Source organism: Mustela erminea, chromosome 6, assembly GCF_009829155.1.
Source record: "Mustela erminea isolate mMusErm1 chromosome 6, mMusErm1.Pri, whole genome shotgun sequence".
NCBI lineage: Eukaryota > Metazoa > Chordata > Mammalia > Carnivora > Mustelidae > Mustela > Mustela erminea.
The window spans coordinates 124,254,361-124,280,590 of NC_045619.1; the positions used below are offsets into that span (position 1 = coordinate 124,254,361).

Genomic DNA, 26,230 nt, shown 5'->3' on the forward strand with positions numbered 1-26,230 from the left:
GCTAGAATCTTGAGAAACGTCATTATGAACTCTAGATCTGACATATTATCAATGTCTGTATTGATTAGGTCCCTAGCCTTCAGTACTGCCTCTTATTCTTTTTTTTTGTGGTGAATTTTTCCACCTTGTCATTTTGTCCAGATAAGAGTATATGAAGTAGCAAGTAAAATACTCAAAGGGTGGCAACAACTCCAGGAAAATATGCTTTAACCAAATCAGAAGAGATCCCAAATCATGAGGGGGGAGACAGGGGATAAAAAGAGGTTCAGAAAGAAAGAAAGAAAAATAAAAAACAAAGAAAAGAAACAATTAAAAAAAGAAAACGAATAAAGAAAAGTATAAAAAAGAAAAAATATATATATTAGATAAACTAGTTAAAAAACATTAAAAAACAAAAGCATAAAAGTTAAAAATATTTAGCAGAAGAAGAGAAAAAAATTGAAAAAGATAAAAAATTAAATTAACTGCAAGACTAAAGAATCATGGGGAGAAAGCCATGACTTCCGTGCTTTGCTTTCTACTCCTCTGGTATTCCGCTGTTCTCCTTGGTATTGAAACCGCACTCCTTGGTAGGTGAACTTGGTCCTGCCTGGATTTCTTATTGATCTTCTGGGGGAGGGGCCTGTTATAGTGATTCTCAAGTGTCTTTGCCCCAGGCGGAATTGCACCGCCCTTACCAGGGGCCGGGCTGAGTAATCCGCTCGGGTTTGCTTTCAGGAGCTTTTGTTCCCTGAGCGCTTTCCGTAGAGTTCTGGAGGACGGGAATGAAAATGGCGGCCTCCTGGTCTCCGGCCTGGAGGAGCCGAGAGCCTGGGCCCCCACTTCTCAGTGCGCCCTCAGAGAACTGCACCCAATTACTCCCGTCTGCCTGACCTCCGGCCGCTCTCCGAGCTCACCCAGCCTGCGACCGGTTCAAGGTAACCCCGAGCTGGGAGCTCACTCCTAGGCTCTGTCTCTGTAGCCGGCTTCCCCATTCCAATACCCGCAAGCTCTGTGGCACTCAGGCACCCCCAATCCTTCTGTGATCCTGCGGGACTTGCGGCCACGCTGACCCCACCTGGGCTTCACCCCAGTTTAGCCTCTGGAGCGATGTCCCTCAGTGGAACAGACTTTTAAAAGTCCTGATTTTGTGCTCCGTTGCTCCGCCACTTGCCAGGAGCCGGCCCCGCCCCCCAGGGTCTATCTTCCCATCACTTTGGATTCACTTCTCTGCCAGTCCTACCTTTCAGAAAGTGGTTGATTTTCTGTTCTAGAATTGCTGTTCTTCTTCTCTTCAATCTGCTGTTGGATTTGTAGGTGTTTGCAATCTTTAGATAAGCTATCTAGCTGATCTCCTGCTAGCTGAAGTAGTCTCAGCCTGCTACTTCTATGCCATCTTGACTCCTCCTCTGAAATTTAAATTTTATACTTTATTAAATCTGCCAAGACATTTTTGTAGTCTACGTTACTAGTTCATTTTTATATTTTGCCTTTCATTTCTTTAAATATTTCATATATAAATTTTTGCACATCTTATATTAGATGATCACAGTATCTAAAGATTTTGGTAGTTTAAATATGTTGTTCATTGTTTTTGCTGACTTTTTCAGTGTTTTGTTTTCTTTTTGTGTTTTTTTATTGTGTCCTTTAATTAGAATTGCATTTTTATTTTATCCTATTCCATGGGAACCCCAAGGACCTAAATAGATGGTACTTTCCACCAAAGAACGTTTGATGAAGAGAACCTGAGAATTTTAGGGGACACCATATGTCCCTATTTAGTATGGAGAGGAGAGGTATAAATTTATCTCCCCCATCTACTGCTGGCACAGGCTTGAATTCTTTGAAGCAATATTGATTTTTAACACTGCTTGCCCTCTGGGCAAATCCTGCATTTTTCCTTTGCTTACTGCATATGACTCCTACTACATAGTCTACAGCTTTAGCTTTGTTTTGTTTTGGGGGAGAGACAATAGAAAGTACCCTTGGAGATTTTCTTTCCTTCCTGCAAATCCTAGTAATACTTTAAAATTCAAATTTTATCCAGAAGCTACTTGGTTTTGCAGAAGGAGGCCCATTTAGAGTCTTTAATCTGCCGTTACTGCTGTAAGCTAACAAGTCCAGGATATTAGGTTAAACATTCAGGTATTTGCTAATACTGGTCTTTGACAATAGAAACACAGAAGGAGAATAATTTGTGATGAGTTCCACTGGAGACTTACTGAGTTTGAGATCTCTGTGACACCCACATGCATAAGTTAAGTCAATAGATGAATATTTGGGTCAGAAATCTGAGAGAGATGTGTATTGTTGGTATCGATTTATGTAAATCGACATAAACATGTGAATTGAAATCACCGGTATGGTGGAAATTGCTGGTGAGAATGCATATAGCAAAAAGATTAGTCAAAAAAGATCTATAAGAACTACCAACACATAACAGAGAGAGAAATAAAAAGGAATTGTAAAAAGCTATCAGAAAATTTGTGCGAGTGTGTGTCATAAAAGCCAAAACTAGAGAGTGCACAGCTAGCTGGGCCCCATGCTGTGAGATGTGAAGAATATAGATGATTTTGTGCATAAGGAGGTATTAGAACCACCAGCATAAGAAATTTCAATTAACTTGTATTGGATAACAACAAGATTTTCCTAAGTAGGAAAAGTGGGAGTCTGTGAAGACGAGAGCAGACCTATCTCTGGAAGTATGACTGAATGGAAGGAAAAGTAGGGGAATGTCAGAAGAGGAGAAGAAGGAGGACTGAGGAGAAGAGGGAGGACTGAACGTTTAAAATAAGACGGACATGCTTGAGTGTGTTTAAGTGCTAATGGGAACAAAGGAGGGGAAAACCTGAGATTGAAAACATTTTGAAGAGAAAGAATGGTATTAAATGAGCAAGTTCACAAAAACCTGACAAAATGGGCTGAGTTGGGCCAAAGTAGAGGTTGAGAAAGTAGCTATAAATACTGGGCTCCCTCCATGATTACAGAAAGAAAGAGGGACAGGTCTATACAGATTCAAGCATGAATCCTGATTGGTAAAGACATGCAGAGAAATCTTGCTGATGACTCTTATCAAGGAAATAAAAGGTGAGCCCATGGGGTAAGATTGGGAGAGGAATTATGGGATTAGAGTTTTCAGTAGAGTGGAGAGTGTTTGCAGTTGATAATGGAGGATGGAGGGAGAGGAGACCAGGAAACAGGACAGTGTTGCAAGCAGCTCAGAAGGCCCGCTGAGGCCGCCCACCGGTGGTAACCCTATGGAGTTCCAAGCCTGGGTTGTGTGATTGTTCTCCAGCTTCTTCTAGCTTTGTTACAGGGCAGGGAAAAGGCAGGTGGGTTTTTTGGTTTGTTTTTTGGATGTTGTTTTTACTCCATTTGGTTTTGGGGATTTTCTGAAAAGGCAGAAAAACAAAACAGGGCAAGATGAAGGAATTGGAAAGAGAGGTTGAAGTAATGGGGGGAAAGGGGGTTGAAGGGAGAAAATCATTGTACTTGGGCTTTCAGTATCATCAAAGGAGAAACAGAGTCTGAGTGAAAAGATTCTTGGAAAGACTGAAAAGAGGACAACTGGATCTGTGATCTCAGAACAGAAGCATCTCCAACTGCCTGTGAGGTCCAGGCTGGGGGGTTGGAGGGGAGGGTGGTACCTGACATAGAGTCAGCAAGATCATTAGACCACTGGGCTGAGAAAATGTGGGATCCTTTACCTTTATTCCCATAGGATATTGGGAGTTGAAGTTGGGAAGGAACTTGTATCATATTCCATTAATGAGAAAGAAGCCATCTCAGGAGTTCTTGCTGAACTAGTAATAAGTGCATTGTACTTTGTTAATGACAAGAGAAGTTGGAGAAAGAAATTTACTTAATAATAATTTTCAGAAGTGAGATGAGTACCTCCCAGATGCATACTAGTTATTTTCTAAAACCTACCAGAGGGATGGGGTCCTTTGAAGAGCAAAGAGGTGGGGAGAAACACCAGCTTCTAAACCATAAAAGTTTGGATGTTGGAGATTGTTGCTGGTGAAGGTCAGAGGATTTATATTTGTGGGCTGTAAATAAAAAATAAAATATGCATCTTTTCCTGGTGTCTTTGAAAATCTAGCTGTGCTAAGGAGAAATAAGCTAAGGGATTATAGGAGGGTCATTCAATCTTTTGCTTGGGTGATTTTGAATATTTCATAAAAGAAAACAAAATTTTTAAATATTCTTTCAACCTTTATTACAATAAAGTAATATGGAGCATTTTACCAAATATTTAGAATTTAGCATTACCGATTTGAAATGCATTCTTTCTCCACATCTCTAACCATGTTTTAAATCTTATCTTTTTGCACACGTTTTTCTTCTTGTATGAACTTCTCCCTTTTGACATTATGTCTTTTATAAATCACTATAAAATTTAGGGCAAGATAAAAAGTAGTATGAAAGGTTAACCACAAAAATGATGAAATCCGAATATCTAAAGGTGAAAACGCTTTACTAATATCCCATTTTATTTCTCATCTATTTTGTATACTTTGTAAATTACTATAATCTACAAATATTGTCCTATTCAAAAATAACTGATTCCTCGCCTTGATCTGAGAGTAATTTGTGCTTCACAGCTCAGCTTCTTTCTTGTAATTTTTTAAAATGCATATACGATCTTTCTTAATTGTTTTCCCATTTTTTTCTCTTGTTAGTCCAAAGAGAAGATGTGTGAGAACACAGAGCCAATGGAAAGTTCTTCTCAAACCACCACAACCGTACAAGCAACAACCACAAAATTCAGGGTCCTAACGACCACCAGAAGAGCAGTGACATCCCAGCTGCCCACCAGCCTGCCCACAGAAGGTACTCTCGATATTTCTGCTTTCTTTCTTAGAAGTGTGTTTTTTTTAAGGATTTTATTTATTTATTTGAGAGAGAGAGAGAAATAGAGTGAGCAAGCATGAGTGGAGAAATGTCAGCAGGAGAAGCAGACTCCCTATCGAGCAGGGAGCCCAATGCGGGACTCAGTTCTGGGACTCCAGGATCATGACCTGAGCTGAAGGCAGTCGCTTAACCAACTGAGCTACCCAGGTGACCCTTGCTTTTTTTCTTAAGGAAGGGATAGTCACTGTGTTAACATAAACTGGAGTAGCTCTCTAGAGGGAAAGTTATCCGTTGGCAAACTGGACTTCTAAAGGATTTCTAAAGGGGAAAAGACAAAATTATTATGGAACTAAAAGATGTGTTAATATTCTTTTAATGTACGGTGACTATTATTAAGATTGAGCTTTTTACAATATCCTGGCTACCTGTGCTCCCTAAAAAGGAAATACAGACTTGCTTTTATATTGCTAAATTTTGTGGTACGTGAATTCAGTATTTCAGTCACAGGAGAGAAAGGCAAAAGGCATAGAGAGAAAATAGATAATTCTACTTATATGCTGTTCTAATATTTACCTAAATACAGACAATAAAATCTGTTGGTCTATAATCTATAGAGAGGCACTGTGTCTTGAAAAACATTTCTTCTGCCAGAGAAGACAAAAATACTAGAAAATATTGATGTATGAGCACAACTCATTGGGGGAAGAAAGTATATCAGCTAAAATAGAATCATATATTCTGAATGGTACCACTAGGGAGAAATGTGAGACTAATTGGCCAAGAGTGAGCTTTGGGGGGAAAAATGATCTTACTTATTTATAGTCATCAACCTTGCTTTCATTTGAATAATAAATTAAACTTGAAACTTTTGCTTTTAATTGAAATTTAATTGGATAGTAAAGGTTAACTCGAGGCGCACTGGGATGGCTCAGTCGGTTGAGCATCTAACTCTTGATTTCGGCTCAGGTCATGATCTCGGAGTGATGGGATCAAGCCCCAACTCAGGCTCTGTGCTCAGTGTGGAGTCTGCTGGAGAGTCTCTCTCCCTATCCCTCTGCCCCCTCCCCTCACTCAAGCTCTCTCTTGCTCTAAAATAAATAAGTAAATCCTTTAAAAAAGATAACTAAAGTTATAAAATGAGATGAGGACAGCTGCTAAATACATTTTATTGCTTTTAAAGCCAATGTTGTATTTTAATCCGTCTTATTTGGGGTTGTTATACAGCCTGTGAAATATTTTTATAGTTCGAATTCTACCCCATGAAAATACTACTTCAATTTGAATCCTATGCTTTAGAATAAAATATAACCACTTAAACAAGAGAAAAAAAAAGGCATGTTTATTTGTTTATTTTGTTCATTATGGGCAAGATCTTTTCATTTATGATTTTGGTCATATTTATTAGCAGTGGATAAGCATCTAAACTTTGAAGTTAAATTCATAAATATTTTAGAATTTCCTGATCTTTTTTTTTTAAATGAATAATGAAGGCCATCACTATAGAGTCTAATTACAATAAGTCATTTTCAAAGATTAAAAATAAGTGAACTTTAAGTTAAAATTATAACTATAATTTTCTCAAGATCTTAAGAATCTTATGTTTTACTGAAGTTTTGATCTTAAAATCTTAGTAAGAAATTTTAGTATTACCTGTGTAAACTAGCACTTCACTCTCATTGCACTAAGAAATTCACTGAGTAAGATTTTGAAATCTATTCATGTTATAATTAAGGCATTGGTAGACTATTGGTCATCAGATTAATGCATCATTAAAATTTTTTTGGTTACAATAACTTCGAATTTCTCTTCCAGATGATACCAAGATAGCACTGCATCTAAAAGATAATGGAGGTAGGAATTGATTCTTTTTCTTTTTTAAATACCTTTAGATACTAATTCATTTCATTCATTTAAATATGAGAAAGGATTTGTGGGCTTCTAATATAGAGTGAAGTTATATTTCAATCTCTGTTGGTATTTAACATGGGAAGAATTTATTGTTTGGCTTGAAAATCGAAACGGTTTCAATAGTGGAATGAAATTCTAATCCACATGTTTGCCTATAAAAAACTACAGGACACCAATGAACAATTATAAAGTGAAAATTTATCCACAGATCTTTTTCTTCTTTTTGTGCTATTCTTTGGTTTAATTGTATATTGAGTATCTACATGGTGGAGGTATTGGGTTCAAATGGGTTTTTTTCCCCCTCTAAGTTGACTATTCAACATTCTCTATAAATAAAATTGAGAAACAGACCAATACGGAAATATACTTTATAGGCCTTTTATGTTTTAGGTAAAGCTAGGGACAAAAATTAGACATGCAAAAAGAACATCTTGGTAGTTTCATACTTCACATTTTCCTAAGAAAATTTAGCAATATCTGTAATGGCCCTTGAAAATTTGGAAGAAAATTTTACCGAAATTAAGACTGTGAAAGATATTGCCTACATTTTACAAAACAGTTGTTTTTTTATTAAACTGTGTTGGCTCCTATGTGCTTCTCTATCAGTTTCCTGGCTCTTGATAAAAGAGATTTTTTTTTTTCAGTAACTGTTTATTCAGCTCAAGATGGGGAGGTGTTTCTCTTAGCAGCTTCTCTTACGTAAATGGGGCCACCCTGTGACTTGGATCTTTACTTTTGCAGCCCCAGCTGATTTTGGAAGTCAAAATCCAATGTGTACCTTGTTAGGGTTTCTTTTTTTCTTTTAGCAACTGTAGGGAATAGTTTCTAAATTACTCAGTGGACATTAAGTAACAAGTACTTTGATGTTTTCTTAGGTTGACTCTATGGTAAGGTATATATTGTAGCATCGTTAAATTTCATATCAATCAATTTGAAAGATAAGCTGCTTATTAGCCTGTTCACGTAATCATTATTAACATCAATTATCCATTGTCTTTGGTCTGTATCATAGTGTTTTATTTCATTCATTCTTTTCTTATTAATATATTAATAGTGTGAGCAGATAGCTTTACAGATGACCATTTGCAACATATATACAAGCTAGAAATAGGTTAAAATCTTAGCACTGGAGGGGGTAATAACAATTCCCCGGTTCAGAACTTCTCAGAGCAGGATGCTACTTAGTTTCATGTGAACATAAGTCTTAAAGTTGGTGTTACCTTATGAAACGGAGGAGTGCTCCCCAAGAGGCTTCTGTTGTATTTGTTGTACTTAATTCTTAATATGGGTAGTGGTTTCGTTTCTATGCTTTCTTTTCTCTCTCTCTCTTTTTTTAATATTCTAAACATTTAGAATAAATATTCCATAATGCTAACAGAAAAAAAAAAAGATTACTGTGATTAAATAGGTATGAGATACTCTGGATGAAAGAAAATTAAAAGAAGTTTCTTTGCTAGAGAGCTGTTCAAAGCTTTTATATTCATTTGCTTATTCATTAATTCCTGCTGAATGCCTAAGTACAGGGCACTGTTACAGGCTTGGGGCCATGATAAGTGAACAAGATGTTGCCAAATTCTCTGCTTTCGAGAAGCATGTATTCTTTTTTTTTTTTTTTTTAACTAATATGCAATGTATTATTTGCTTCAGGGGTACAGATCTGTGGATCATCAGGCTTACACAATGCACAGCACTCACCATAGCACATGCCCTCCCCAAGGTCCATAACCCAGCCACTCTATCCCTCCCCCTAAATCCCTCAGGAACCCTCAGTTTGTTTCCTGAGATTGAGTCCTTATGGTTTATCTCCCTCCCTGGTCCCATCTTGTTTCATTTTTTTCCCTCCCTACCCACTACAACTCCCTGCCCTGCCTCTCAAATTCCTCATATTAGAGAGATCATATAATAATTGTCTTTTCCTGATTGATTTTCTTTCACTTATTCTAAAGAAATTTCAAGTTGGAAATAAAGAATTAGTGTTGGGCATTTCTCCACAATTTGGTCATAAAACTTTTCTGTAAGTTGCATCTCATGAACTGAATGTTTTGTGAAATGCACTTTGGGAAATAGTTCCCCAGAATATTACCAGTTATCCCAAGGAAAATCTTTAGTTTCGTTTAGTGCAGCAAGGAATCTGAAAACATTGAAGATTTTCTTAATGCAGTGCATAAAACTGCCTTATGAAGTTGAGAAATCAAGTGAAGTAAATTCCTGATGTAAATGGAAGATATTTTTTTCTTTTTTGTTATACTAGAAAACTTGACTGTTGGATTTTCAGATGATGGTTAATGTGCAGCATGTATCCCCCAGAATTCCAAAATATCACACTTTAACTGTGTCTATATACAGGAACTCTTTTCATGCCTGGGGTTGTTTATTAAGCACTTTTTCTTTTTCTTTTTTTTTTTTTTTAAGATTTTATTTATTTATCAGACAGAGATCACAAATAGGCAGAGAGGCAGGCAGGGGGTGGGGGGAAAGCAGGCTCCTTGCTGAGCAGAGAGCCCGATGCGGGGCTCGATCCCAGGACTCTGGGATCATGACCTGAGCCAAAGGCAGAGGCTTTAACCAGCTGAGCAACCCAGGCGCCCCTAAAGCACTTTCTCTAAAAGTACAGTGAGAGCAGACCAACCTGACCAGTATTAAGATAAATATTCCTTCAAAACAGTACTTAAGGGAAATTACACATTATTTTTTATAACATCTTCATTAAGATACCATTCTTTCATTGTTGTTTATCTCATGGAATTTGAAGATGGAGGAGAGATTGCCAATTTAAATCTAACTTGATTAGTTGATTAAACATGTTGAAAACAAAATTCAGAACTATTCTCTCCTTTCCCATCCCAGGTAAAGATTTTTGCAAGATGGAGCTAATAATGAAAAAGGTTGCCTAATGTAAACATTTTCTCACATTTATTGAGAATTTTTTTAAAAGCAAACTAATAAATTTTTCTAAATTGCTATGTATTGTTGCAAAGAAATTTAGCACATTCTATTTCTTTATTTAATTTCATTTAATTGGCTGTTTCTAAAAGCCATTTTAATTTAGAGGCCTCTACATTCCCGAAAAAGAAGGTGACATTTTTTCAAAATAGTCAATATGTAGCTAGAAGCTAATGATGCTGCCTTTAGATATTGGATTACCTTGCCTCTGAGTCTTTCTGGGACATTGCTTTGGGTTAAAAGAGTTGATTTTCTAGTGGAATCTACAGCTGGCATGATTATACATTACTTTCCAGGACGTTTTCCTTCATCTTTGATATGAAAGTAGAAAATACTTCTGAGCAGCTGGACACCAAAGGCACACAACAGGGCTTCTCCTTCACAGGACCCAAACTGAGTTACAGTCTGCTAAATCACTCTTGATGAATCTTCAATTGTGATTTGAGGTTCCTGCCACCTTTAGAGTAGGGCTACGTAGAACTTCTGGAAGTTTCAGGATAATTTTTGGGTTGGGGAAGTTTTATTCACCTTAAGGGTTGAATGGAAATTCTAAGACCTATGAGCAATTTGGAGATAAGAATGTGAAAAAATCTAAACAAAGAGAATGACATCTACTGGGTACAGACCCCTTCAGTGATGTATTGCGTTGATTAATGATGAATGGTGGAATACAAAGACTCAGAAGAGCCAATGTAAAGGTAGAGTTTTACGTCCATCTGTACAACTATCTCTGAATAGTTGGAGGAAGATGTAAAGGAGAAAAGGAAAAAGAAGAAAAAATGTCTGTGCTGAGTGTTTACTATGTTCCTGGGACCTTTCTAAATGCTGTCATGTGTAGTTACGTCATTTAATCCAGGCATCATCCCTGTGAGTTGGTCCTGCTATTATTCTCCTTTTATAGCTGAGGAAATGAAGGTACGGAAAGGTTAGGTTATCTGACTAGTATATGGCAGACCTGGTTTCTATTGGTATGTTTCTATTAGTATGTGGCAGACCAGTGTTTCTTTTTATTTATTTATTTATTTATTTATTTATTTATTTATTTATTTATTTTTTAATTTCCAGCATAACAGTATTCATTATTTTTGCACCACACCCCGTGCTCCATGCAATCCGTGCCCTCTATAATACCCACCAAAGACCAGTGTTTCTATTTAATAATACAAATTCCTTAATACAGATTCCAAGTCCTGACAACCTCTCAGTATTACTGTTTTCTTACAATACAGAGCTCCTACAATCAAACTTCAAATAGAAAATGCCACCATAAAGGATTTTACTTATTCCTAGTATATTATTTTTCCTTTTCTATAACAGCTGATGATACTTCTAAGTGTTTGGAAATGAAATTTTCTTTTCCCATGTACTGATGCAGTAGTTTCCATTTTATCCTTTCTATGAAAATCACGACAAGTTCATTCTCCTGTGGAACTCAGCAGCGGTCTCAATCATGGGCAGGTGTTCTCCAAACTACAGGGAAACTCTTTGTTTATGTTCAAAATCCAATTTAAAATTCTTTCAGCCTTCTTGGTTTCTCTAGAAATTCAGGTTTAATTCACCATGAAAGGGTTTCTAGAATGTGTTTTTTAAATGTATGTATTTCTGTGAATAGTGGTTATAAGCATTTCAAATCACATCTCCTTTGGGTTTTCAAATCCTGGCAAAAGCTTACTAGAGGAGTTACATTTCTAAGGAATGACCTAGCTATATATTATAGTAGGTCAAACTATTAAATGCCTTCTTTGGCATTTGATTAGGTTGCTTCCAGATGACACTTACCACCTACATGGAAACGTAAATGTCTTCAGGATTAGATCCGGATAAAATTATATCCAGAGCTGAAGGAAGTTTGCAAGTTGAATCAATGGCAGGGTTCTTTAATTAAGAAGTAAAATCTTCAACCAGCTTCAACTCAATTGGGCAAAATGAATTGTACCATTCTGCTACAGTGCAGATGTTAAAATTATTTTAAGGTCTAAAATCCTTGATTTGATTTTATTATTTAAAATGTTATGACTGGGAGCACCTGGGTGGCTCAATCATTAAACATCTGCCTTCAGCTCAGGTTCTGATCCCGGGGTCCTGGGATTGAGGCCCCCATGGGTCTCCTGCTCAGCAGGAGACCTCCTTCTCCCTCTCCCACTCCCCCTGCTTGTGTTCCCTCTCTCCCTGTCTCTCTTCTGTCAAATAAATAAATAAAACCTTAAAAAAATAAAATGTGTTGACTTAGGGGCACCTGGGTGGCTCAGTTGGTTAAGCATCCAACTCTTGATTTCGGCTCTGGTCATGAGCTCAGGATTGTGAGACAGAGCCCCACACTGGGGCTTCACGATGATCACAGAGCCTGCTTAAGATTCTCTCTCTCTCCCTCTCCTTCTGCCACTCTCCCATCTCCTAAAAAAAAGGAAAAAAAAAGTGTTGACTGAGAATGATCAAAGTACCAAAACTACATTTGCTCTTGGTTCCTCCAAATGTTCTTCCTTTGGATAAGTGTCTTTTTAAAAACATATTTGAATATGAGTTCTTAATTGTTAATAATATTTAAAGTAACAGCACTCCAGAGAGCATTGATGTATTATGCAGGTGGCACTGTGCTTGTCATTTCTTCTTATTGCTAGGAATTTTGCTACACCTGGTTTCTGAAAGGCTGCATTCTTGAGTCAGAAGGTATGTCCCCATCAAAGAGATGCTGGAATAGCTACATTATTCAGTTTGCAGAACATGATCAAGTTAATTCTGAGGTACAAATCTGCAAAGTGGTTGATTTCCAGAATCAAATACAGATCTACTTTCAGTGAGCTGCTATGAAATGGCGAGTCTAAATTCTGATTCTCCTGTGTTTAGTTTCTTATTTCTGAACATAACCCAAGACTCTTCACCCAAAGATAAAATGTTAGAACATTATTGTGATTTTTTTTGCTAGAAGATTTCTAAGGTTATATTTTTATTATCTAGTCTGTAGTGACAGATCAAGTGTCTGTCTGGTGTTTCATTTATCATTCAGTAGAATTGTTTTTTTACTTTAATACATAAATCATCAAAGTAACATATCTTTCATTTTTCCCCCACCTTCTCTTGCCTTTTTTTTCGTCTATTTCTTTCACACAGATCACAGTCTTGTACGGAAAGGGAAGCTTATTTTCTTTTGACGGCTATTGATTATCTTTGTAAAAACTGTAAAATATCTTGACATTCAGTTTTATCCTTTGCTTTGTTTGGCTACTTTTCATGGTAGCACTAACTCTAAGTATATGTGTGCCATGACGTGAAAATGTCTTATGCTACCGAATGTGATTTTGAATATCCCCTAGGATTAAGAATTTCTCTCCTAAAATTTCATCCAGAGTAGTGGTTCTTAACTTTTTCTGTGCATTAGAATAATCTGGTTATTCTCATCCAATGTTATTATTCCAGCTTATAAAAACCCCAGTGGTCAGACTGTTCTTCCCACCGATTAAATCCACTTCTGGAGCTGGGACTCAGGCATCCATGTGTTTTAACCCCTCAGGGAAACCCATGTAAAGCTGAGTTGTGAGCAAGTGGTCTGATGCAATGCCACATAAATATTAAGTTGCATCAGAATTACTGGGTGAAGAGGGAGTCTTGTAAAATGCATTTTTTGCTAGAGTCATTTTAAGATAGAACCCAAACCTTAGCATTGCTTTTCCGACAAGCTCTCAGACTATGCCAACACCATCAGTTCACAGACAGCACTTTGAGTATCAGGAGTTGAGTGAATTCTTGATTTATTTATGCCGCAGTCCCCAAAATAAGAGTGACATATCTTACTCTGAATCCATGCACTGGTCCTCACCTATACGTCATGACTCCCATAAAACAACGTTTTCATTGATGACAACAACAAATTACCTCTGTCTCCATGGAGAGAACACATCTTGTGCAGCAGAGATAGGGGACCCTAAAGCATATGTCTGTTATGTCATTAATAGAAAATTAGACCATTTTAGTTATTGCAAAATTATTTTAGTAAAGACCATTACACTTTCTGTATTTTGTTGAACCATATGAAATTGCCTTTTTTTTTTTTTTACCAAATTTGACCTACAAAAATTGCATTTAATAGTTTAAAAAATCACCATACAGTATAGGAAAAGAAAAAGAAATCACTTTGGAATATACTTTTCCCTCTTTATGTTGGTTGGTAGGAATTACAGAGTTTGTGCTGATGATAGGATGTAGAATGAAATGATGTAGCAGAACATCTCAGGAAATACACATCCATGACTTTCAAGAGGTTTTAAGAGGTACTTTTAGATATATTTTCCATTTGCCGTTGGCAAAATGTCTTCCTACATATTTTCTCTGACTGATACCTTCCTTCTTTTCTGTGCTCATCTCTTTTATCTGTCTGCCCTCTTTTATCTGTCTGCCCAGCACCTGGTGTTGGGAATCACCTGTTAGAAGAAATAAACTCCCATATATCATTACATTTTTGAACCAGTGATTTACAAGAGGCCTCAGGAGCAGTATTCCCCCCTACCCAATATTTTTTTTACTCTTCTTGGGGCAAGCTTGTGTAAAGTTATAATTTTTTTTTTAGCATGACATATCTAGTGATCATAGTAAATTGCCTTGTGCTGCTAAAATAATATATATGTCACCAGAAAATTATCTTTTATGTTCATTTGATTCGACTTGATTTCATTTATTCAGGGAACGTTTCTTACACTGCTAGTGCATTAGTAAATGATGGAGATACAAAGGTAAATGAGGTCTGGTAGCCGCCATAATGAAGCAAGTGTACTAGTGGGATGACATAAAGAAATTAACCAATGATTAAATGTGGTGTGAAAAGTACAATGATAGACTCGGGAAAAACTATGAAGGCAGAGAAAAGTCATCTGAATAAAACTGAAATAATGAGAAAGATTCTCAGAAGAGATACTTAATCCAAGTTTTGAAGTATATGAAGGATTTATGCAGAAAAGGAACAGAAGAATGACATTTTGGCAGAGGGACCAGCAAAGACGAAGCTGAGTAGCATGAGACATCAAGATCTATTTGGGTAACTAAAGGGTGACCACATTTTATTTGGCTGGGGTAAAGATGTACATGGGTGGTGTAGATGGTGAGGTTGGGAGGTAAGTAGGGGCTTTAGCACTCATAACCTTTTATGCCAGTCAAGGGAGTTTATTAAATTTACACAAAGACATTGGGAGACATTGAAATCATCTAGACAGGGGAATGCCATGAAAAGCTTCACATGTTTAGTAGGTCATTCTTGAGGGATTGTAGAGAACAGAGGGAAAGGAGTAAACCTGAGGCCAACAAAACTACTTATGAGATTGTACTAGTAATCCATAAAAGAAATGCTGAGAGGCCAGGGTAGTGGCTGACAGTAGGAATAAAGAAGAGAAATCAGACATGAGAAACACTTTTTAATGAAGTGAAGCTACATAACTAATATCCGATTGGATGTGTGATTTATGAGGTAGAAAGTGACCAAGGTGGCTCCCAGGACTTCAACTTAGTTATCTAAATGGGTGATGATTATGTTTAATAGAGGTTACTAGAAGAGGACAAGTTTTGAGGGTAGGCAATGCACTTAATACCTCATTGGCTTTGAAGTATCCAAATGAAGATGTCCAGTGAGCATTTTTCTCTTCAAATTTAAAATTCACTTGAGAAATACAAGCAAAAGATATAAATGTAGGTCTCATCAGCGTAGAAATGACAGTTGAAGTTATGAGAGAAATGAGATCATAGAAAGAAGGTATAAAAAGAAGGTATAGGGTGGGATTATGGACATTGGGGAGGGTATGTGCTTTGGTGAGTGCTGTGAAGTGTGTAAACCTGGTGATTCACAGACCTGTACCCCTGGGGATAGAGTATTATGCCTCCATCAGAAAGGATAAGTACCCAACTTTTGTAGCAACATGGACGGGACTGGAAGAGATTATGCTGAGTGAAATAAGTCAAGCAGAGAGAGTCAATTATCATATGGTTTCACTTATTTGTGGAGCATAACAAATAGCATGGAGGACATGGGGACTTAGAGTGGAGAAGGGAGTTGGGGGAAATTGGAAGGGGAGGTGAACCAGGAGAGACTATGGACTCTGAAAAACAATCTGAGGGTTTTGAAGGGACGGGGGGTGGGAGGTTGGGGTACCAGGTGGTGGGTATTATAGAGGGCACGGATTGCATGGAGCACGGGGTGTGGTGCAAAAATAATGAATACTGTTATGCTGGAAATAAAAAAAAAAAAAAGAAGGTATAAAAAGAAAGAAGGTATAAAAATGAAAATAGCACAGAACTAAATGGAGAACACAAAGGTTTGTTTAGAAAACGGCAAAGAGGGTGCCTGGGTGGCTCAGTGGGTTAAGCCGCTGCCTTCGGCTCAGGTCATGATCTCAGGGTCCTGGGATCGAGTCCCACATCGGGCTCTCTGCTCAGCAGGGAGCCTGCTTCCTCCTCTCTCTCTCTGCCTACTTGTGATCTCTCTCTCTGTCGAATAAATAAATAAAATCTTTAAAAAAAAAAAAAAAAGAAAATGGCAAAGAGAGTTAAAGAGATAGCAAGAAAACCAGTAGAGTCTGCTATCACAAAAACCAAAGAGAAAAACATTTCAAGGAGGAAGTAGTGAAAAATGTCAATGTCAATGCTATAGACAGGCTAAGCGGGGGGAAAAAAAAGAGAAAGAGAGAGAGAGAGAGGAAGAAAGAAAGGAAGGAGAAAAGAAAAGAAAAGAAAAAAGAAAGAAAAAGTGACCATTCATTTAGGTAATATTTAACATTTGTCAGACAGTTCTACAATGCACAGTAGCCCAGTTCCCAGAAAGAATCTGAGAAGTCCATGGGAAAAAAGGAAATTGAAGTCAACAGGGACAGGCTACTTTTTCAAGAAGTTCAGTGAAAAAGAAAGTAGTGATTTCTGTAGCTAATGATGTTGTTTTATTTTAGGAGCCCATTTGGATGTTATAGATGTTGAGTACAAAGAAGACATAAAGAAAGGAATTAAAAGATGACCAGTAGTGCTTTCATATTGGCAAGTAGGGACAGGAGGAGAAGAAATAGGTGGGAGAGAGAAGGAAGGAATTTTATCTGAGCATCCTGCTTCCTCAGTGTAGTAGGAGACAAAGTAATATGGGGAGAGTCAGTGTGAGAGGTCACAGTGTGGTGTCTAGGAGCTGAGAGAACCCATGAAACATTTCCAAGGGGAATGGAGCAAGAGGCCTCCTATTAATGTGTAAAGGGCATGCCAAAGTGTATTTGGGGCCCACAAAGTTTGGCAACTGTTCTTAAGGTTTGCGACTTAAATACTAATTTTTTTCATGTGTGTTTCTATTGCCAGTACTTGTATATCATGTAATATGCTGATCTAACTGAAGAAAGAAGGAGTGAAGGAAGGAGGGAAGAAAGGGAGAAAGGAAAAAAGACAGGAGAAGGAAGGGAGGAAAGGAGAAAGAAAGATGGAGAGAAAAGATACACTATTTTTAAGAAGACATAGTGATTAAAGAAAGTAGTTTAATCCATTAGATGGTAAATTTAGTTTAATCTTTTTCAACAGGTAGATTTTCAATGACTTGCTATTCCACTAAGACTAATTTTCACCTTAGTTTTATTCTGCGTGCTCAAGTAATACCGTGCAAGATTTTAAATGTATAGTGAATAGTAAGGACAAAGTCCTTATTTAACATCAATTCATAATATTGCTACAAATTTCTGTGACCAAATGTTATTATTTCAATTATAAAATTATATAGAATTTCAACCACAAGTGGCTTTAATATATGTTAACATTAAGTTCAACAATCACTAAAGAAAAAGTACAAAAAAGTTAGAGCTAAATTTAAATGGAGTTTTAAGAAATATTTGTTTAGGCTGAAGAAGACAAAAGAGGAGGAAAATGGATCACATAATGGATGGACAAAAAGAAGAAAAATAAGGAGAAAAAACCCAGCTTTACCAATAATTATATTAAAAGTAAAGAGAATACACACTCCAATTAAAAGGATAGATTATCAGACTGACTTTAAAAAAGGAAGAGACTCAATACCATTATGCTCCTATGACAATATCTAAAACTAAAAAGACAAAACACTAAGCCTGATAAGGCTTTGGTGCACCAGAAATCTGTTACATTGCTAATCAGAGTGTGCTGTAGTACAATCCCTTTGGGAAAATAACAAATTTTATAAAGCTAATCATATATCTTCCTTTTGATCCAGAAATTCCACTTCTATGTATTTATCCAAGAGAAAACATATCCACAAAAGTATTCACAAGAATATTTATAGAAACTTTACTCATCATTGCCAATAACTGAAAATAGTTCACATGTTTGTCAATAGAAAAATAAACAAATTGAGTATATTCATACAGTGGATTACTATTCAGCACAAATAAAGAACAAACCAGTGATGCATACAATGATGCAGATACATTTTTAAAACATCATGTTAGGCAAAAAGAACCAGGCACTACAGAGTACAAACAGTGTTATTCGGTTTGTGAAATTCATTACGGGCGAAATCAATCTACTATAATAGAAATCAGTTTCGTGGCTGCCCATCATGGGGTGGAGTGGGATGGGGTGTGGTTAGAATTGACTGGAAAAGAGAAACGGAAAGTTCAGGGGACATGGAAATTTTTAAAATGTGTTATATTGTACACATAAGATCTGTGATTTTCTAGTCTGCAAGTTTTATCTCCTTTAAAAGAAAAGAGAGAAATTTTAACGAGTTTCTCATAAACTAGATAGAGTTTTTTGAAAAATCCCATGAATAAATTCTTCCAAGCCTCTTGAAATTCTCAACTAAAGAAAGGAAAAATGCATACCCTTAGCAAACGAGCTTCTCAAATTAGTAGATGTAAAATTTAACACTTCTGATTATGTGATTCATATTTTACTTTAAATTATTCTTGGAGCCTTCCCATGTAGTTGCTAATAATGATAAAATTATCTACTGAAGATTGGGCTGTTTCTGTATACCAGGCACTTTTCTAAGGGTTTTGTATGTTAGCTCATTTCTAAGGGTTTTGTATAGTAGCTCATTGAATTTTTACTGCACCGTATGAAGAAACTACTGTCGTAATCCCATTTTACACACAAGGCAGTGGAAACCCTGGGATTTCTGTAATCTGTCTAGGGTCCCATGGTTGGTAAAGAATGCAGCTGGGTTTTACCACCAATGATCTCGTGTCAGAGCATGTGCTGTGCTTCCCAATGCCATCCTGTCCTGCAGGGAGGATTGCTCCAAATGCTGCAGTCAGCAAAGTAGCTATTTGTCTGCCATTTTCCCCTGGTTAAAGATATCTAGCATCTCAGCAAACAGAACCAACTGTCACATCAACATCACAATGAGCATGGTGGCTCCTGGACCCTCAACACTTTGAGACCAAGGTCCTTGCAACCGTAAGATTCATGGGAGTATCACATACGACTTGTGGGGCCATTTTACAAAGCTTATTTGGTGGAAAAGATTAGAAACTCATCTTCCAGACTGACCATGTTCTATCCCACATTCAACCCTTGGAACTTTGTATATCAGGAAACTTGATATTCTAGGACCTCAGGGCAGGCAATTATGATAAACACAGTTTCTCTCTTCTCAAGCAAGTGACCTGATTCTGTCCTTGCTAAGGATGTTATCTGAGCTAAGTTTTGTCCGTATCAATGCAAAGCAGTAAACTATAAATATTCTGCAAAACTGGTTCTCAGTTGTTTTAATTTTTTCTTCCTACCCTTGACAGTAGGCACTCTTTATTCAATCTGGTAACACAAATTAAAATGAAATTCCAGACCCAAATCATTTTTTTTTTCTGAGTTTCTGATTCTCTCTCTGTATGAAGCATAGCACATGCATGTCGTCCTGCCCATTTACCCTCCTGGAGGACAGTATATATCAAACCACAATAAATAACAAAAGGGTCGTATGGTTGTTGAGAACATGAAGGACTGAGGTTTCAATTGTAAGGCATACATAGAGACCAAAATGATATCTTTGGCAACTAAATTAAGCCATGCTTTCTTAGGAAACCCAAAGGTTTTCATTAATATTGAGCATAAATTCAAATGTCAAAAAACTTGGGGTTGATTTAATAATACAGATTTAATATTTAGCACTTTTCAAAAGAAGTTGCATACGGATAACCACTGCAAGGTTGATTTAATTTTTATAGTTTACTGCACCTCAGCAGCTGGGCTTTTTGTTTATTCAAATAATGGCTGTAGGTTCTATCTTGCATGTCCCATGGTCCAGCTCCTGCTGTGGTCTGGGGGTGAACACTTAAAGGGCCTCACTGGCCTGTGTTCCTAATGGTGGGTATACGTGTGAAATAGAGCTTGATCTCTCCACTGGAAAAACTGTTTATGAGAGAGATGTCCTTAGGTTCATGCACTTCAGCTGCAGTGAGAGAATGGATCCAATCTCCTTGAATAATTTTAAGAACACCTGCTAATGACTCAGCAGTGTCGCCATGATTACGAAGAGTGGAAATACTAAGGGTCTATGTTAGCTAAGTGGTTTGGACATACCTTTCTCTTTACCCACTTACAGGAGCAAGGTAAAGATGGTTCTTCCTCCATGTTGAGAAAACCTGGTAGATTTGGTAGGGAAGTCGAAATTCATTATGATGCCCACAGGTTTGTGTATAAATGACCTGCCAACATAGGTGACTTCATTCTGGAATGGGTGGGATTAAATCGTTTGAGGAGTCACTCTATTCTGAACCCCCAATCTTAAAAGTACTGTCATCAACCTTACTTTTAGTATTCCATATTCACTGTGAATATAGTCATTAAGAAAATCTACCTTTTTTTTTTTCTGTGCTTTAAAACCCTGATTTCTTAGGGTTGGACTTGGCCAAGGACTTGGCCTGAAATTAAAAGAGCAAACTATTTCTATGAAACTCTGTAGTTTAATATTTGGCTGGGCAATTTAGATGCTAAGATCCCTTTTCTTTGTGTTGTTTTATAGAAGTAGAGACACAACTTATTTTTCAAAAATAAATTTTAAATATATTTTTAGGTGGAGAAGTCAACTGTATTCAAGGACAGCTTTATATATAGAAAGCTAATGTTAAGAAAAGTTTTAAAGTTAGGTCTTAATAAAGATCTTGGTTGCTGAAAATATTAAATGTGTGTGTAGACTATAAAAAGTAGTACATACACAGGGCACCATGTGGCTCTCTGGGTTAGGCATCTGACTCTTGATTTTGGCTCAGGTTTGTGAGATCAAGCCCCACATTGGGCTCTGTACTCAGTGGGGAGTCTGCTTGAGATTCTCCCCCCCCCTCCTCTTTTCACCTCTCTCTCCCTCCTTTTGTCTCTCTCTCTCAAATCTTAAAAAAAAATAGTACATACACATAAGAAGTGAAAAATGATAATGGATTGTTCCAAAGATCTATTTTGGGTCTTATGCCTGCTGCATGCACTGTCAATCCCTCTTTTTCGATGCTCACACATGTGCCTACTCTGAAGCACCAATCACATGATGAAGCTAGAAGCGGCTGGGTGGTGACTGCTATCCAAAATCCCTCATTTTGATGGAATCAAGCATTTTTTTAAATCTGATTTCACAGAAATCTTATTTAGCTTCATTTATCTAAGATAAAAGGTAACGGATTATTGTTAAAAAGGATTGTCATCCCCTAAGCTCTTTTAGCCCAGAATGTTCTCTTATGTTTCCCTGAATGGAATTTCACAGCTGCCCTGTTGTAGCCCAGGCTGTAGGAGAGAAGCTGGGCCAGCTGTCCCTGCCAGATATTGTTCCCACCACACATAATGCACTTAGCAGGGCTTTGTGCACCCATTTTCATATCTTTTCACAGTACTTACCCTAATCTTTCCTATGGAGATTTCATAATGTGAATTATGAATGTATTGTCACAGTGACATGTATTGTGGATTAGGTATAGCTTGTATAATAGTTCCGAGGGACCCTTAAAAACTGAATAGTGACAGATTGGCAAGCATCAAAAAAAACAGAAACACCAGAAGCAACTCAGAATGAAGTCAAGGTCATGATCACGAATGTAGAAATTTAAAAGCGCTAAGGGGAAAAATAGATGAGCAACAAGATGAGATCAGTTACAGGGAAACTTCCAAAGGAAAGTCAATTTAACTAAAAATGTTATTATCACTTGATTTTCTTCCATTACATGCTTTAGGTTATAAATGGATTAGATAATATTCCACAGGGAAAGTCGTGTGTGTGTGTTTTTAATCTGAGAATGGAAGACTAACACTGTAAGTACTCATAGTTTAACTTCATTCTGAAGCTTTAAAAAGGAACATTTTGACATCATGTGTATAAGATTTATGAATTTTGTACAGATTAGTGCAAGACTTTGTCCAACCCATGAGCCTCTTGGGCACCCAAAGGATATTAATACATTGTGGAATTTATGGGCTGTAGTGTTTCATTTTAAAGCCAAGAGAAGAGTTAGTTCTAAAGTGAATAAAATTTCAGAGGAGGCATATTTCTATTTTAGTTTTACTTTATTTCTGGACTTTAATTACTGGCAAAATTTAATAGTGGGTACAGATCACTTTAGCAATGTATTAAAATCTTTTTAACATATTGAAGAACTATACTTCTAAACACCAAATATCAGTATCACCTGATTTTCTGATATAAATCCTGATAAGAATACTGGTCTTAGAAAGAGCAAGGAGACGTAGAGGTTTAAAATCGAACATGATACTTCGAAGAAACAACCTGTCAAATTGTTCCTCCTCTTTCCTCTTATCGTCTATGTCCTTATTTCTTTCATTTTTCCTCTTATCAATAGCTCATAAATTTTCTTGGAGTGCAGCAAATGAAACACATTTGCCTGAGGTCTAGAGTATTTTTTAATACATATTTAAAATAACTTTTAAAAGTCTGTTGTCTTTACTATCATGGTAGCTAAAACTTACCCCAAAATAGCAGATTGCTTAGATATATTTGAAAATTCTCCTAGCCTTTTCTATGTCTAAATATTGATTTGCATTTTATAAAGTATTAAAAAGCTAGGAACTTGTGGGTCATTCAGTGGATCAGAGGAGAGTATATTCTCATTGATACTATTGATTTTCTGTGTTTCATTTATGTTTTAAAATGTATCTTCAACAGAGTAGCAAAAAAAATGGCCTTGATTTGATAGGCTTTTCTCATATCTATTTACCTCCTTTTGGGGGCTTTGAGGCTCCGTTTTAAGGTATCTTACTATCATTCATCATTAATTCCTCTCATTTGAAGGCACGATATAAGGTTAAAAAAAAAAAAAAAGCTAAAGATTTGAATTGTCCTGTGCACAATACTATATTTGCTTGAGGATTGTTGTTTGACTTTTGTTCACTTTTGGAAATGAATGAGAGAGTATAAGATACTTCTAAGACTAGAGTAAGAGTCTGAGTCTTCGGACTAGGTTACTCATCATCTTTGGGAACTCCTCATGGACTCTCATGAGCTTAAGTTTGTGCCAGAAATAGGCTTAAGTTTTTCTGACCCAGTTCTGTATGCCCATCTCTAAGAACAATCAGTCGAACCACAGGAATGAATGACTGTTTCCAAAATTGACATTTTTGTTCACGGTCTTTTCTGAAGGATTGAAATCAGTTTGAGCTGTCCACCCTCCAGGTGAATGAACTTAATTTCAATGATGAAAATCAATAGCACTTGTTTACACTTTTTAAATTCTGATTTTGTGTTTGAGGTGGTCATCATTTTTAACACGGGTGATCTCCCGAATTCTGTTTGCAGGTAGCCGTGAGTGTGCAAACCCTGTACCATTTAATGGGACAGCGATACCAACCTGCAAACAAATAGTGAAAGAATTTAAAATTAAAGCACATGAATAGAGCAATCACTTCATTTCCAGATTCAACAACCTTTTATATGCCATCATAATACTTGTTAGTAGAGAAGGCAGCTAGAGTAGAGATGCAGAAAACTTGCTTAAGTAATATGAAAATGGAAAAATAGGCTCTCCAGAAATATTTGTGTAATTTTGGCCACTCCATCCAGATGACCATTCGAAGCATTTGGAAATAGCACTCGCTTGGGACACAAGGATCCCTCTGTAATATTTTGGAATTGAATTTGTTGTATTTCTCCTTAAATGGTCTGCCCTAATTATAACACAGAGTAAAGTCATATGCACAGTCGTAGATCCCTCAATATTTATTTTGTCTCCTGGTTAGCACTATTCTGAATCTATGGAGATTGTTTATTTTGTTAAAATCATCATCCAGAAATGTCATTAAATACTTATTTGACCAGCAACAAACCAGACTCTGTACAGACTTCATTAGACATGAAATGGTGTCTTCACATCCACACCCACGCTGCAAAGTAGTGTTTTAGAAAGGAGATAGTATAACTAAGCCACTATTGAAAATATAAATAAGTAATAAGTGAGAAAGTAAACATTTATGCCTAAATGAAGGCAGTGAGTGAGGTTTCCAAGGTATAAATCCGGTTATGATTTTATGTTCTTAAGATTGGCAATTTACATCCTACAAGTCGGGGATAATTTTACTGACCGATGCTCTTACTGAATAAAACATGTTTCTGGCTCTCTTGCTTCTCCCTGGGAAGGACCGCTTTTTAAAAGCCTGTTGCTTCCTCAACAGGTTCTGGTTCACTTGGGAAGTGGCAGCCTGAGGCTAACTCAAAAGTGTCTTCTTGTTCTTCTCCCAATTTGCGTGCGCACGTACAAACACACACACACACACACACACACACACATCTTCAGTGAGGCTGAAACTTGACATGCTGCCTATAAAAGACTATTCATCCCAGGGACAGAACCAGATGCTGTTTAGATGGATGGATCTGGGGATAGGTGAGGAGAGGAATAGGAGGATGGATGAATGGAATTACACATAGGATTTGAAGAAAAATTCAAGGCTTCCCCTCTTGACCCGAGGAGATTTTTTTCTGCCACTTTTTCTCCAAAGCAACATTTTAAAGTAATCCCATTTTCCCATGACAGTAATGTATCACACTTTTAAAAATAAGAAGAAGAAAAAAAAAAGCCAAGTGCACAAAGTACAATGATACAAGCATACTTAAGAATAAAGCCAAACTTTAAAAGTAACAAATCTTAAGGGCAAAAACATAGTTTATGTGCTGTCATGAATTGGACACCATCATTTGCCTCAAACTGCCTCATAGTAGAAGTAATAATATTAATACAATGGCTACATTAATTAAGTGCTTACTCTCCCAAGTATTTTATATGTGTTCAATGGTGATTCTCACAGCATTTCTCTGGGAGAGTTACTGTTCCTGACTCCATTGCAGAGAAAAGGTAACTGAAGACCAGATAAAGTAATCTGCTGTAAACTTTATTTGATTTTTATTGGAGAAATGGCCATTCCAAGAGCTGCAACCCATTTTCAACAGCTTTGTTTTTCTTTTTTTCTTCCTCCTCTCTCCCTCCTTTCCTCCTTACAAACGTGGATTGTCAGTGCATATGAAGGTAGACGTAGTCTGACAGAAGTGACAGATCAGACACAGCCCCTACGCACTTGAAGGCACAATGTTAATCCTTTAACCACATTTAAGTTAACTTTTCTTCATTTGAAATTACCAAAGATGTTTTAGAATTCTTTGCCAGAATTGATAACATGAAGTAAGGAGAAATAGCAGTAAATACAGTTTACTATCAGCTGTGGGGTTAGTGATCAGAGGCTCAGGGTCCAGACTCTGAGGCTAGACTGCTAGTGTGTGAGTCCCCATTTTGTTTTTTCAAAGAACCAATTTCATTAATTTTCTTTATTATTTTTTTATTCTTTATTTTGCTTCTCTCTGTTCTCATCTTGTTTATTTTACTTCTGCTAATTTGGGGTTTAATTTGTTCTTTTCTTTCTAGTTTCTTAACTTGTAAAGTTAGGTTGTTGATTCAAGATCTTTCTTGTTTTTAACGTGAATATTAACTGCTATAAATTCCCTCCTTAGCCCTGCTTTTGTGGTAGCCCCTAAGTTTTGGTTTTTGTGTTTTTGTTTTCATTCATATCTAATTTCCCTTATGATTTCATGACAATACTTTGGTTGGTCAAGTTTTTGCTTAATTTCCACAAATTTGTGAATTTCCAGTTTGATTTCTGTTACTGATTTCTTAACTCCATCCCACTGTGGATAGAGACACTTCTCTGTATGATATCTATTTTTTACACCTGTTGACACTTAATTTGTGACTGAACATATGGTCTACTCTAAAAGGTCTTACATGCGCACTTGAGAAGAATGTGTATGTTGTCATTGGGTAGAATGTTCTGTATATGTCTATTCAAGCTATTGGTTTATTGTGGGAAGTCCTCTTTCTCTACTTATCTTCTGTCTAGTTCTTTCCAATATTGAAAGTGGATATTGAAATTTCCCACTATTATTATAGGAATGTCTGTTTCTCCCTTTGATTCATCAGTTTTTGCTTTATATTTTTTGGTGGTTTGTCATTAGCTAGATAAATGTTTGTAATTATTATATCTTCTTATTGTATTGAAACTTTTTGTTACTACATGATGTCCTTTGTCTCATAACTTCTTTTTTTTTAAGATTTTATTTATTTATTTGACAGACAGAAATCACAAGTAG

General features: G+C 36.7%; 1 protein-coding gene across 2 annotated transcripts in view; it reads left to right on the forward strand.

Moving 5' to 3' along the window:
• PLXDC2 (plexin domain containing 2) overlaps positions 1 to 26,230 on the forward strand; it is a 473,816-nt gene that overhangs the window by 394,106 nt on the left and 53,480 nt on the right. The window contains exons 11-13 of one of the 2 annotated variants that reach the window (XM_032349563.1): positions 4,662 to 4,812; positions 6,646 to 6,684; positions 7,809 to 7,861. In XM_032349563.1, coding sequence (XP_032205454.1) covers positions 4,662 to 4,812; positions 6,646 to 6,684; positions 7,809 to 7,846 — 228 coding nt within the window. In that variant the 3' untranslated portion in view covers positions 7,847 to 7,861. Of the gene's footprint in view, positions 1 to 4,661; positions 4,813 to 6,645; positions 6,685 to 7,808; positions 7,862 to 26,230 lie in introns of those variants that run through there. The other variant, XM_032349562.1, reaches the window with a different exon arrangement.